This window comes from Giraffa tippelskirchi, chromosome 10 (genome assembly GCF_054371585.1).
Source record: "Giraffa tippelskirchi isolate mGirTip1 chromosome 10, T2T-mGirTip1v1.2.pri, whole genome shotgun sequence".
In the NCBI taxonomy this organism is placed as follows: Eukaryota; Metazoa; Chordata; class Mammalia; order Artiodactyla; family Giraffidae; genus Giraffa; species Giraffa tippelskirchi.
In genome coordinates, this window is record NC_137284.1 from 70,650,173 (window position 1) to 70,665,271 (window position 15,099).

At 36.5% G+C, this 15,099-nt stretch overlaps 1 protein-coding gene across 2 annotated transcripts in view; it reads right to left on the reverse strand.

Annotated features, from left to right (window-relative positions):
* Window positions 1-2,920: 2,920 nt before the first annotated feature.
* AGMO (alkylglycerol monooxygenase) overlaps window positions 2,921-15,099 on the reverse strand; it is a 380,825-nt gene continuing 368,646 nt past the window's right edge. For both annotated transcript variants that reach the window (XM_081537641.1, XM_081537640.1), the window contains one exon: window positions 2,921-3,653. In XM_081537641.1, the coding sequence (XP_081393767.1) occupies window positions 3,579-3,653 (75 nt within the window). In that variant the 3' untranslated portion in view covers window positions 2,921-3,578. The remainder of the gene's footprint in view (window positions 3,654-15,099) is intronic.

Below are 15,099 nucleotides of genomic sequence, written 5' to 3' on the forward strand. Positions count from 1 at the left end.
ACGAAACTGCTTATTCTCTGAACTTTGTTTTGTACCTTGGAACATCAAATTGAATGAGAAATTTTCTGAACTTAAACTCCTGATACTGTATTCCACAGGTTTACCTTGGGGATATGACATCATATAATGGTGAAACATGGCCTATGTCAGAATTCAGAGGTTTTAAATTTTCTTCTGACTATCGACTAAGCATGACAGGCCTGAGCACATTTTTTAACCTTCCTCAGCCTCAGAATTCTCTTCTTTAAAATAGTTTCAACAGCAGTTAATTACCAGGACAATATAGAGTAAAAAAAAAAAATTGAATATTACTCAATAAACCAATGTGTCTTTCCTCTCTCTACCTCTTCCTTTTGGTAGATTAGAAAACCTGAGAATACTCATAACGATTTCCAAGTCAGTTGGCATTTCTCCAGTACAAGTGTTGAGTAATTGGTGAGTCCTATTTTTAGTGCTTTTCTCTTGAAAGAAAGAAGAGAGGTAAAGTGCTTCTAGTCAAGAGTAAGCATAAATCACATGCCATCACTCAAGATTATAATATTAATAATAGTTATATGATCTGTCATCATGTATTAGTGCTCAACAAGAGAAAACTGGACTGGAAAATTTACAAGGTTGAAGATGAAGAAAAAAGTGCCCTGGTTAACACACAGGCCTTGGGAACACTACCTGTCTGGGAATGACTTCCACTTTCAAAGGCCTGAAAATTCCTAGCTTGAAAATGTTTGCATCTTAAAAAAAAATTATTTTTAATCATAGTGAGAATAACTAAAAGAGAAAAGAAAATGGATAAATTTGAGTTCACTCAAAGAAAACTAAACTTCACCATAAAAATAACTTTTATCAATTTTGAATTCTGTATTTCCATTAACTACTCTTTATATATATATATATCTTAGGCCACTCCTATAAATTCATATATATTCAGGTATATATACATATTTATACATGATTCATGGGGAAACCAGTAAACTGTCCTACCACATTAAAAACCTATTTAATGATTTGTGAAAGCTCTCTTTTCTTTGCTGTTCTTGAAGGCTGTAACCTATAGACTGAAGGGTCTTTAGGATGTAGAATATGGGTATTTAGAGTTTTTGTACTATGAAATTAGCAGTTTCAAGCCAGCAGATGACTCCTTGCTTTAATAGGATTCTAAATACACAAAGTCCAGTAAGAACTGTTGGTAAGGGACAAGGATAGGGCCTAATATTTGTTACGGGTTCAAGGATTTGCTGTAACTCTGTGTTAAATTAAGAAGTAAAAAAACAATGAATGAAGCAAAGCCAAGTCCCTACTTCTGACGCTTGAAATGTAATTTGTTAATTTTTCCATCATGCAAAATTTAACCTTCCTCAGTCCAGTTTTAAAAAATAAATGTGCTTCATGAATATGCACAGACACCTGCAGTTTGACTCTTTTTACTAGTTCCACAACTTTTCTCTGTTGAAAACTTAAAAAACATATATTAAAAAATAAGTCAGCCAACTGATTGGTCTCTTTAAACCAGCAATGAACAGAGGGAAAGGTCAGTGAAGGATAGTATTAATTGTTTTAGTGCTTATAAGTTTGGTAACTTAAACTGTGACTTTAAATCTAAGAAATAAATGGGCAAAAGACCTGAATAGATATTTCTCCAAAGAAGACATTGTTGTTATTTGGTCTCTAAGTCACGTCCAACTCTTTTCTGACCTCAGGGACTGTAGCCCGCCAGGCTACTCTGCCCATGGGATTTCCCAGGCAAGAATACTGGAGTGGGTTGTCATTTTCTTCTCCAGAGGATCTTCATGACCAAGGGATTGAACCTGCATCTCCTGCATTGGCAGGCAGATTCTTTACCACTGAGCCACCAGGGAAGCCCAGAGAAGACATACAGATGGGCAACGAACACAAGAAAAGATTCTCAACACTGCTTATTATCAGAGAAATGCAAGCCAAATCTATAATGAGGTATCACCTTACATCAGTCAAAATGATCATCATCAAAAAAATCTATAAAACTAAATGCTGGAAAGGATGTAGAGAAAAGGGAACTCTCTTACACTGTTGGTGGGAATTTAAAGTGTTACAGCCACTATGGAGAGTGGTATGAAATTCCTTAAAATACTAGGAATAAAATTACCATATGACCCAGCAATCCCACTATTGTGCATGAACCCCGAGAAAACCATAATTCAAAAAGACACATGTACCCCAATATTCATAGAAGCACTATTCACAATAGTCAGGACATGGAAGCAAAGTAGATGTCCATTGACAGATGAATGGATAAAGAAGTTGTGATACATTTATACAATGGAATATTACTCAGCCATAAAAAGGAATGAATGTGAGTCAGTTGAGCTGAGGTGGATGAACCTAGAGCCTGTTATACAGAGTGAAATAAGCCATAAAGAGAAAAACAAATATCATATATTAATGCATATATATGGAATCAGAAAAACGGTACTGATTAACATGTTTTCAGGGCAGGAACAGAGACTCAGACGTAGAGAATGGACTTGTGGACACAGCAGGAGCAGGAGAGGGTGGGACAAATTGAAAGAGTAGCATCGACATATATACACTATCATGTGTAAAATAGATAGCTGGTGGGAGGCTGCTACATAACACAGGGAGCCCTGCCTGGCCATCTGTAAGGACCTAAAGGGGTGGGGTGAGGGATGTGGGAGGGAGTGTCAAGAGGGAGAGGGTATATACATACTTACAGCTGATTTGCACTGCCGTACAGCAGAGACCAATGCAACTTTGTAAAGAAATTATCCTTCAATGTGAAAAAAAATTAAACAACAAAAAAATCTAAGAAATACTAGAAGAAGCAAAGTTTGAACCATTTCCTGTTTGCCAGTTCCCTCCTAATGAAACATATGGCAGATTTTTACAATTCCCATGAAAAATGCACACAGAATACCTGGGGCAATTTTATTTAGAGAGTTTATTAACATGATTATGAGACAATTTAAAATAATGCAGAAATACTCCACACCCCTCAATCTGCCAGAATAAATTGACCAAACATATTAGACATATGTATCCCAAATAATCTGTTGAATAAATGAATTCTGACAAATCCTGTTCATTTTCATTTCAGTGATGTCATTTTGTGTAATGTTACTCCTTACGTTATATGGCTTTCAAAGGTAAACCTAGACTGAGGCAGACAACTCATGTAATACATTTTTATGATAACAAATATGTTTCCAAGCACAATTTTAGCAGGCAGCAAGTGAAAAATTGTCAAACCAATGAAAATAAAATCTTCATTCTTTCAGCTGTTTTGAAGTTGTATTACTTCTTCTCATACTCATCGGCTTAGATGTTACCAGTGTATGTAATATCATTCTATTTGACATCATTTTCTTTCCACCCTAGCAATAAAGTAACTGCAGCTGACTTTAATTTTAATAGAGAATGATAAATGTGAAAAGGAAGCAAGACTATATAGATGTTATTTACCTTTCATTAGAAAAACCGTCCATACAATCAGTATATAAGACAATTATATTTCCGTAGACAGTAGTAAGATATTACAATTGTGGACAAATGATTAAAACAAGAGAATTGTGTACAAACGTAAGTTATCTCCTAGGATCTGAGACAAGTTGCTTCACACTCCTTACTCCCCAGAAAGCAATGCAGATGGAAAAAAAAATCTGAAGAAATAAAACACAGAGAGGAAGAACAATTAAAATGGATTCAACACTTCAGCTCAACTGAGTTAGAAATACTTTTCTAGGAGAAAGTGAATAAACATATTTTAAGCAATTAAATTATTCAAATTGAACCTAGCAGTTGTTCAGGGATAAAATTTAGCCAATCCAGCTTAAAACACATTATATGAAGAGAAGGATTAAAAAGTTTTGTTTCTGCGGCTTAAAAAAAAAATACCCTCACAGATCTGAGTCATTTCTAGGCATGAGGCTATTAAATTAGTGAATGAAACAGAACTGTCTTTTGGCATTTGGGTATATTGCATGTTGTTTGTATTGTACTAAACAACCTCATTATTTATATAGTTTAAGAAGCCTTTGGAAAGGAGAAATAAAAATGTTATTAAGGAATCATTCCTCTCTGAGGCAATGTGACCTAACATATCATGAACTTCACCCAAAATGAATTAAATTCTAAAGACTGCTGACTTAACTTCTTAGTCTCTTGATCTTACCAGATATAAAACTGTAACTGCAAAATTCTCTTTAAAACTTAAGAAATTGCTGAATCATGATAAGCAGCCACAAGAGTTCACTGAGTTTATTCTTTTTGCTGTCAAGTGACACCACACATTCCCAATAAATCATCAAAATTTAGCCAATAAAATTGTTGAGTTCTTATAATTGTAGCCAGAATAATTCAGCCATCCTCAGTAAGAATTCACAGGTTGCAGAATTTCTCACTGTGTGTCATCCAAATGCCATAATGACCCAAACACACACCTCTCTGACTCTTCCTGAGGTATCATCTAGGCACTAGTCATAGTCTTTACACCTCGGAGGTTTCCAAAGTCAACCTTTCCCTTTATCTATGCATTAAATTAAGCTATATGATTACTTTCACGATCCCCATTTTAGGTGTTATTAGAGTGATGATGAAAAATGCTCAAACAGCTGGGGACATGTGGATAGCTGTGAAAGTTTCTCAATATTTTCTTTTATTGTGCAAACTTCTTCAAAAGATTAAAATATGACCATGTGCCTCTTCCCTAAAAGATCACTATTACTGAAAGATCCAGTAAAATGCATACAAAGAAACATGTTTACATAAAAAGATGAAGGCATGGGGAACGTTTTGGGGTGACAGACTAAAATGAAGCCAAGGCCATTGGCTGAGGCCAGTCATGCAGTCACAGAAAATACCTTGAACTGTCGTGATTTTGCTATTAAAGCCTGGATATGAAAATAACAAAAAGACCTTCTTAAACCTGGATATTTGGATTAGATGGATAATTAGATTATAGGTTATGCAGTTTCATATGAACCTTCTTTTTCTACAGAACTATTATCCTTCATATTAACTAATGTGATAGTTTTATTCAAATCCATGTATTACTTCCAGCCTATAACTTCGACAGTATAAAAAAATGTAGCAAGAATAAAATAAAATGTTATATTGAGGCAGGTGTTAAGAATAACATTAACATTGTGGAGTTGCCTCAGAAATCAAATGCAATTTATTTAAAGGCTGGTTTTGATTTTGTTTCTTTTGACTGTGATTCAAGTAAAATGACCTCATGGGATTTCTCATGGTGGTACCAAGCAAAGTAATATCAAGAAAAGGAAGTATTTGTGAAAGGTAGTAGACAGCATAGTGAATTACATTTATATATGAATATGGGTTAGTGCTGACAGAGGGACAGCCTAGAAGACAGCTTTCAAATGGAATAGAGATGATAAATCTATGATATCAGTGTAAATAGTTCAATTTAGGTCCATAATATTAATTGAGCAACTTGTGTTGTGCAAGGCATTGGGACCTGAAATATATTTGGCAGTAAAAGTTTTTATTGGTTTTGAATCTAGTGCCTAGGGTCACACGGATTATTTCATTGTTGAAATCTAGGGAGTATGATTTCAGTGAAATCTGTAAAACTGTATGTACAATTTTGTGAGTCTGCCATAATTCTTCTTGTCCCTACTCCCTACCCACCAGATGATCTGTACTTTCATCTTGGGTCTCTGAAATATTAAGAACTTCTGATCTAACAAGAGAATGAAAAAGATTATAATTTAGTACATGCTTTTGCTGTTAATTCACTACTTCTCAACAATATCTTTCTACCTTTGAAACTATAATTCCTGTCCTACTTTCTTAAGGAGCTGTCCCTAACTGAAACACAGGGATCTTGTCTTTTCCAATTAACCAAAGTGCTTTTAGGGCTTTCCTGGTGGCTCAGATGGTAAAGAATCTGCTTGTAATGTGGGAGACCTGGGTTCGATCCCTGGGTTGGGAAGATCTCCTGGAGAAGGGAATGCCAACCCACTCCAGTATTCTTGCCTGGAGAATTCCATGGACAGAGGAGCCTGGCAGGCTACGGTCCAAGGGGTCACAAAGAGTTGGACACAATTGAGCTTCTTACCAAAAAATGCAATGTTGCACAGTTTGTGGTTTTGTTTTCTGTTTTTGGTTTCCTATTTTTTTTTCAGGCCCCTATGTGTTACCCCTCCAAATAGATGGAGAAGAAAAGCTAATGAAGAAAAGGGATCAGATTCACATTCAAGATTAATGTGCAATGAGATCCTTGCCTAGGCTGGGCACTGTCTTAGGTGCCTTTACTAGATTATAATGTTTTATTTTCATGGCAAACTTGGAGAATTAGCAAACAGTTTGTTGGTGAGCAATGGGAACTCATAATTTATGTGTTTTACCAAGGAGTAAATATTAAATATCAAAATATTAATCATGAAATATTAAATATCAGAACTGGCATGATGTTTTTTGTTTACTTAATGACCTCCAGAAAATCAAACTACACATCCTGGAAAATTAGTTCAGTGAATGTGTACATCAATAATGAATTCATTTTCTCATTTTTAGTAATCACTTATATCTTTTGCCAGTAACTACTAGTTTTCTAACACCTTTTCACAATCAATATTTTAAGCATAAAGTGGATTTTTTTAATATATAATGAAATCCAAATTGGCACAGGATCATAGACAGTAAACACAATGAATAAGTCCTTCTCAAAATATTCATGACTGAACTAGACACCCTGTTTTATTAGAAAATAGTTAAGTAAGAAAACACTGATTTGCTTTTATATTTTTCAATGTGTTTATATATATAATAGATCTAAACATATATTTCATATATAATTTTAACATGGAAAATTACTTAACATGGACTCAGTATGATCACTTGATTACTACAGTCATTTCATTTAAAATTTTCCCTCATCCAACCTTTCTCTCAGTTTTTGTATTAGACTGTTCCTTTTAGTTCTCCATATTTGATCAGGTTAAATGTGTCATTCAAGATAAAATATTCATTAAAATATTTCTCAATCAACTATTTGTACAATGAAGGCAGGAGAACCACTGCTTAGGCTAGTGTAAGAGTAAATGGCAACCATAGCCTTTTTTTAAAAAAAAATATTCTTCCCTAATCTCTAGATATGATGTTTCCAGATACATAAACAAACTCAATGGACACTTATTTTACTCTAGGTCTGGGCAAGTCCCATGATTTTAACAGCTGGATTCAAAATATGAAACAGAGGAAGTTCACTCTTGGTGTCAAGCCCTCCCCATGTAACACATCATTAGTGGCCCTTGTCTTCAGGCTATTTCCTTGACTTCCCAGAGCCCTGGACTCTGATGCTTGAACTTTGGCCTGTACAGATGCTCTCCACGTTTTCTCCACCCCTTTCCCAAAGTTCATCATCTGGCAGGTGGCTAATCTGAGCTGTTAATCTATAATAAAATGTCAGTGGGAACTGACATGTCATTGTGCTGCTCCTCCCCATTAGATAGAGACCTTGTTAAAAATGGACCAAATCTGGCATCTAATCTTTTTAAACTTTTAAAAATTGAAATACAGTTAATTTACAATGTTGTGCTAATTTCAGGTATACAGCAAAGTGATTCAGTTATATATATATATATATATATATATATATATATCTTCTTTTTCAGATTCTTTTCCATTATAGGTTATTACAAGATACCGAGTATAGTTCCCTGTGCTATATAGTTGGTCATTGTTGGTTATCTGTTTTATATTTAGTAGTGTGTATATGTTAGTCTTAAACTCCTAATTTATCTTTCATCCCTCCCCTTCTATCCTCTTTGGTAACCATACATTTGTTTTCTATGTCTGTGAGTCTATTTCTGTTTCATAAATAAATTCATTTGTGTTTTATTTTTAGATTCCACATATAAGTGATATCATAATAATATTTGTCTTACTTCACTTAATAAGGTAATCTTTAGGTTCATCCATGTTACTGCAAATAGTATGATTTCACTTTTTATGGCAGAGTAATATTCTGTTGCCTTCAAACTGTGGTACTGGAGAAGACTCTTCAATGTCCCCTGGACAGCAAAGAGATCAAACCAGTCAATCTTAAGGGAAATCAACCCTGAATATTCATTGGAAGGACTGATGATGAAGCTGAAGCTCCAGTACTTTGGTCATCTGATGCGAACAGCTGACTCATTGGAAAGGTTCCTGATGCTGGGAAAGATTGAACACAGGAGAAGAGGTGTCAGAGGATGGGATGGCTGGATGGTATCACCGATGCAATGCGCAGAACTTGGGCAAACTTTTGCAGGTGGTGAGGGACAGGGAGGCCTGGCTTGCTGCAGCCCATGGAGTCGCAAAGAGTTGGACACAACTGGGCGACTGAACAACAACAATATTCTATTGTATATATGTACTTCATCTTTCTTATCCATTAATCTGTCAATGGAAATTTAGGTTGCTTCTGTATCTTGGCTATTATAAACAATGCTCCTGAAAATTGGCATGTATGTATCTTTTTGAATTATGGTTTTCTCTAGATATACACCCAAGAGTGGGATTGCAGGATCACATGATAACTCTATTTTTAGTTTTGTAAAGGAACCTCCATACTGCTCTTCATAGTGGCTGCACCGATTTACATTCTCACCAACTGTGTATAAAAGGAAATTGTTAGTTTTTCAGTCATTTCCAATGCTTTGCAATCCCATGGACTGTAGCCTACCAGTCTCCTCTGTCCATGGAATTCTCTAGGCAAGAATACTGCAGTGGGTTGCTATTCCCTTCTCCAGGAAATCTTCCCAATCCAGGAATCAAACCCAGGCAGATTCTTTACTGTCTGAGCCACCAGGGAAGCCCAACAGTAAAGAAGTGTTCCTTTTTATCCACACCCTCTCCAACATTTATTATTTGTAGATATTTTAATGATGGCCATTCTCACTGGTGTGAAGTGCTACCTCATTTTAGTTTTGATTTGTATTTTTCTAATAATTAGAGATGTTGAGCATCTTTTCATGTGCTTGTTGTCTATCTGTTTGCCTTCTTTGGAAAAATGTCTGTTTAGGCCTTCTGCCCATTTTTGTTTCAGTTGTTTGTTTTTTTGGTATTAAGCTACATGAGCTGTCTGTATATTTTTGAAATTAATCCATTATCAGTAGCATTGTTTGTAAATATTTTCTCCCACTCCATATGCGATCTCTTCATTTTGTTTATAGACTAAATTTGCTGTGCAAAAGCTTTAAGTTTAATTATGCCCCATTTGTTTACTTTTGCTTTTGTTTCTATTACTCTAGGGGATGGATCCTCCCCAAAATACTCTTGCAATTTATGTCAAAGAATGTACTGCCTATGTTTTCCTCTAGAAGTTTTACAGTATCCAGTCTTACATTTATGTCTTAAATCCATTTTGAGTTTATTTTTATACAGGGTGTAAAAGAATGTTCTAATTTCATTATCTTACATGTAGCTGCCCAGTTTTCCCAGCACCACTTTTTGAAGAGATAGTCTTTTCTCCATTGTATATTCTTGTGTCCTTTGTCATAGATTAATTGACCAGAAATGCCTGGGTTTATTTCCAGACTTTCTATCTTGTTCCATTAATCTATATGTCTGTTTGGATCATATATGTTTGGCCATATATAATTAATGGATCTAGATTAACCCATTAATCTATATGTCTGTTTTTGTGCTAGTACCATACTGCTTTGATGACTGTAGCTTTGTAGTATGGTCTGAAATCAGTATAGTATAATCTGTGTCAAACCTGCACGGAGCAAGTTTATAGGTGTTATTTTTTTGCAACAACAATTGTTCACTTCCTATCTCTGTATCACATTTTGGTAATTCTCACAAATTTCACTTATTATTATTGTATTTGTTATGGTGATCTGTGGTCTTTGACGGTTCTACTATAACTCACTAAAGGTTTAGGTTATGGTTAGCATTTTTAGCAATAAAGCATTTTTAATTAAGGTATGTAAAATTTTTAAAGACATGATTGAATTATACACTTAACAATCTATAGTGTAAACATAATTTATATTCAGTGGGAAACCAAAAAAATTGTGTAACTCACTTAGTGCAGTATTCCTTTACTATGGTGTTCTGGGACCAAATCTGTAATACCTCCAAAGTATGATTGTACTTCACTGTGTACATTTTCAGCCAAATTTAGACCTCCATGTTGATTTCCTAAAATTCTTCTGTAATGTATGTGCCTATTTAGTATCACTAACAAATCACACCCTACCTATAGAGTGAAGAGTATATTTTTATTTGAAAATTCTTTCTCTGATATTGATGAAGTCCATAAGATACAAGTTAACTGGCTATTAATGGCAACCGACTCCAGTGTTCTTGCCTGGAGAATCCCAGGGATGGCGGAGCTTGGTGGGCTGCCGTCTGTGGGGTTGCACAGAGTCGGACACGACTGAAGCGACTTTGCAGCAGCAGCAACAACCACAACGGCAGCAATTTCTTTTAAGGGAAACACATTAAATATACAGAAGTTTTACTGAATTATTTGAAGAAAAATAAAACCAATTCTTTGTTAAGTATACTTTTGAACAATATATATTTTTTAAAGGTGACTACTGTCTACTATTCCATGGGGATTTTCTTGATCCCTGTCTCCTGTACAATGTCACGAACCTCTGTCCATAGTTCATCAGGCATTCTGTCTATCAGGTCTAGTCCCTTAAATCTATTTGTCACTTCCACTGTATATTCATAAGGGATTTGATCTAGGTCATACCTGAATGGTCTAGTGGTTTTCCCTACTTTCTTCAATTTAAGTCTGAATTTGGCAATAAGCAGTTCATGATCTGAGCCACAGTCTGCTCCCGGTCTTGTTTTTGCTGACTGTATAGAGCTTCTCCATCTTTGGCTGCAAAGAATATAATCAATCTGATTTCGGTGTTGACCATCTGGTGATGTCCACGTGTAGAGTCTTCTCTTCTGTTGTTGGAACAGGGTGTTTGCTATTAACAGTGCGTTCTCGTGGCAAAACTCTATTAGCCTTTGCCCTGCTTCATTCTGTACTCCAAGGCCAAACCTGCCTGTTACGCCAGGTGTTTCTTGACTTCCTACTTTTGCATTCCAGTCCCCTATAATGAAAAGGACATCTTTTTTGGGTGTTAGTTCTAGAAGGTCTTGTAGGTCTTCATAGAATCGTTCAACTTCAGCTTCTTCGGCGTTACTGGTCGGGGCATAGACTTGGATTACCGTGATATTGAATGGTTTGCCTTGAAAGCGAACAGAGATCATTCTGTCGTTTTTGAGATTGCATCCAAGTACTGCATTTCGGACTCTTTTGTTGACCATGATGGCTACTCCATTTCTTCTAAGGGATTCTTGCCCACAGTAGTAGATATAATGGTCATCTGAGTTAAATTCACCCATTCCAGTCCATCCCCATGGAAAAGAAATGCAAAAAAGCAAAATGGCTGTCTGAGGAGGCCTTACAGATAGCTGGGAAGAGAAGAGAAGTGAAAAGCAAAGGAGAAAAGGAAAGATATTCTCATCTGAATGCAGAGTTTCAAAGAATAGCAAGGAGAGATAAGAAAGCCTTCCTCAGCGATCAGTGCAAACAAATACAGGAAAACAACAGATTGGGAAAGACTAGAGACCTCTTCAAGAAAATTAGAGATACCAAGGGAACATTTCATGCAAAGATAGGCTCGATAAAGGACAGAAATGGTATGGACCTAACAGAAGCAGAAGATATTAAGAAGAGGTGGCAAGAATACACAGAAGAACTGTACAAAAAAGATCTTCACGACACAGATAATCACGATGGTGTGATCACTCACCTAGAGCCAGACATCCTGGAATGTGAAGTCAAGTGGGCCTTAGAAAGCATCACTACGAACAAAGCTAGTGGAGGTGATGGAATTCCAGTTGAGCTATTTCAAATCCTCAAAGGTGATGCTGTGAAAGTGCTGCACTCGATATGCCAGCAAATTTGGAAAACTCAACTGTGGCCACAGGACTGGAAGAGGTCAGTCTTCGTTCCAATCCCAAAGAAAGGCAATGCCAAAGAATGCTCAAACTACCGCACAATTGCACTCATCTCACATGCTAGTAAAGGAATGCTCAAAATTCTCCAAGCCAGGCTTCAGCAATATGTGAACCGGGAACTTCCAGATGTTCAAGCTGGTTTTAGAAAAGGCAGAGGAACCAGAGATCAAATTGCCAATATCCGCTGGATCATCGAAAAAGCAAGAGAGTTCCAGAAAAACATCTATTTCTGCTTTATTGACTATGCCAAAGCCTTTGACTGTGTGGATCACAATAAACTGTGGAAAATTCTGAAAGAGATGGGAATACCAGATCATCTGACCTGTCTCTTGAGAAACCTGTATGCAGGTCAGGAAGCATCAGTTAGAACTGGACATGGAACAACAGACTGGTTCCAACTAGGAAAAGGAGTACGTCAAGGCTGTATATTGTCACCCTGCTTATTTAACTTATATGCAGAGTACATCATGAGAAACGCTGGGCTGGAAGAAACATAAGCTGGAATCAAGATTGCCGGGAGAAATATCAATAACCTCAGATATGCAGATGACACCACCCTTATGGCAGAAAGTGAAGAAGAACTAAAGAGCCTCTTGATGAAGGTGAAGGAGGAGAGTGAAAAAGTTGGCTTAAAGCTCAACATTCAGAAAACTAAGATCATGGCATCTGGTCCCATCACTCCACGGGAAATAGATGGGGAAACAGTGGAAACAGTGTCACACTTTACTTTTTTGGGCTCCAGAATCACTGCTGATGGTGACTGCAGCCATGAAATTAAAAGACGCTTACTACTTGGAAGGAAGGTTATGGCCAACCTAGATAGCATGTTTAAAAGCAGAGACGTTACTTTGCCAACAAAAGTCCGTCTAGTCAAGACTATGGTTTTTCCAGTGGTCATGTATGGATGTGAGAGTTGGACAGTGAAGAAAGCTGAGCGCCGCAGAATTGATGCTTTTGAACTGTGGTGTTGGAGAAGACTCTTGAGAGTTTCTTGTACTGCAAGGAGATCCAATCAATCCATCCTAAAAGAGATCAATCCTGGGTGTTCATTGGAAGGTCTGATGTTGAAGCTGAAGCTCCAATACTTTGGCCACCTCATGCGAAGGGTTGACTCATTGGAAAAGACCCTAATGCTGGGTAGGATTGGGGGTGGGAGGAGAAGGGGACGACAGAGGATGAGATGGTTGGATGGCATCACCGACTCGATGAACATGGGTTTGGGTAGACTCCGGGAGTTGGTGATGGACAGAGAGGCCTGGCGTGCTGCAATTCATGGGGTCGCAGAGAGTCGGACACGACTGAGCGACTGAACTGAACTGAACTAACTGTCTACTATATAGATAGGAATTTAAAATCATACCTGAATGGGTACAAAATATCTATTTCCTATTAATGCGAGAGAAGAAATAAACACAAACAGAACTAGAATAGAAAGAGAAAGCCATATGTATTGAAGGTCCTTCTGAAATGAAAACATTTGAATATATTGTTGTTAGTTAGTCGCTAAGTTGTATATGACTCTTTGCAAACCCATGGACTGTAGTCTGCCAGGCTCCTCTGTCCATGGGATTTCCCAGGCAAGAATACTGGAATAGGTTGCCATTTCCTTCTCCAGGGGATCTTCCTGACCCAGGGATCAAACCCTGGTCTCCTGCTTAGCAGGCATATTCTTTACTACTGAGCCACCTGCAAAGCCCTAAAATATATTAGATAACAATAAATTTTTTCCCTAGAATTTTTCAAGAACACAATTTGACAAATTCCACCTCCAAAGAAGTTGAGAACTATTGATTTTACTTCCAGTATATCCTATGTATGAACAAAATGCTGAGTCATATGTAGACAAACAAAAGGCTTAAGAGAAATATTTCTAGACATTGCACCTTTTACTTGGAAGTCTTGTGTTCTCTGTTTTTATTTCTGTACTCTATGTAAGGGAACGTATAATCACAGCTATGTTTAATATGAGGTCTTATAAAGATTCATTACTATTTAGACACTAAATCAAACAGTATAATTTTATTTTACATTTGCTTAAAAATATATATTAATGTTATTAATTAAGGAAGAACAATATGAAAAGAAAGTTCATGTGAATGCCCATGTACTAATAGTGGCTTATTTGAAAAGAATATATTTTTTCCTCAATCATTAAATATTTTCTGAAATTAACATTTAAAGAGACACTAAACATACCACAATCGTGTTTTGAAAAAGAAAACAAACACAAAATAAACAAAGTTTTAAAATAATTCAGCTGAACTCCAAAACCAGAAAAATCAGGTATTTTATTATTTTTCTACTCAGTGGGGGGCAAAGATCCATGACAAAAAAAGTACTTAATTTAGACAACAAATGCAGATTCTTTATTGCAACCATTTCTTCAGTTCCCCAGAGATAACTAACTCCTATTGTGTACAATAATTTATTCACTTCTTAAAATCTAAATTGCTCAGTAACATGTTTCTCCTTTTCAGCAGTACTCCTATAGAATATCCTGTTGTTTACTCAGACCACCTTGGAGATATCACAATGACAATTGAAAGCCATAATATTAGTAAGAAGATTAGAGACCACTTAGAGGTCTCCAAAACCTACCTACAATTCAGAGAATATACTGGAAGACAGTTGGCATGAACTAGCTACCATGTATTCAAAACCATCTGGTGGAAGCTGAATAAACCATAATTAGCATAAAGTGAAAATAGATGCTACATTTCTCAAAAACATCTGTGGACTTTTTCCTCTCTGAATTCAAAGTTATGAGTAAAGTGTCTTTATAGATACATTATTTTAAATATTTCCAGTATTACCAACCATTACTCTGAGTCCGGCCACCTAGTAACATGGATTTTTAAGTACCTGGTGGTTCAGATGGTAAAGAATCTGCCTACAATGCAGGAGATCCAGGTTTGATCCCTGGGTCAGGAAGATCCCCTGGAGAAGTGAATAGCTACCCACTCCAGTATTCTAGCTTGGAGAATTCCATGGACAGAGGAGCCTGGCCGGCTGCATGTCCATGGGGTCACAAAGAGTTGCACATGACTGAGTGACTAACACTTTCGCTTTCTTTGATTATTTACTACATTCTTATCTTTCCTTATATGCAATGATGCATCTTCA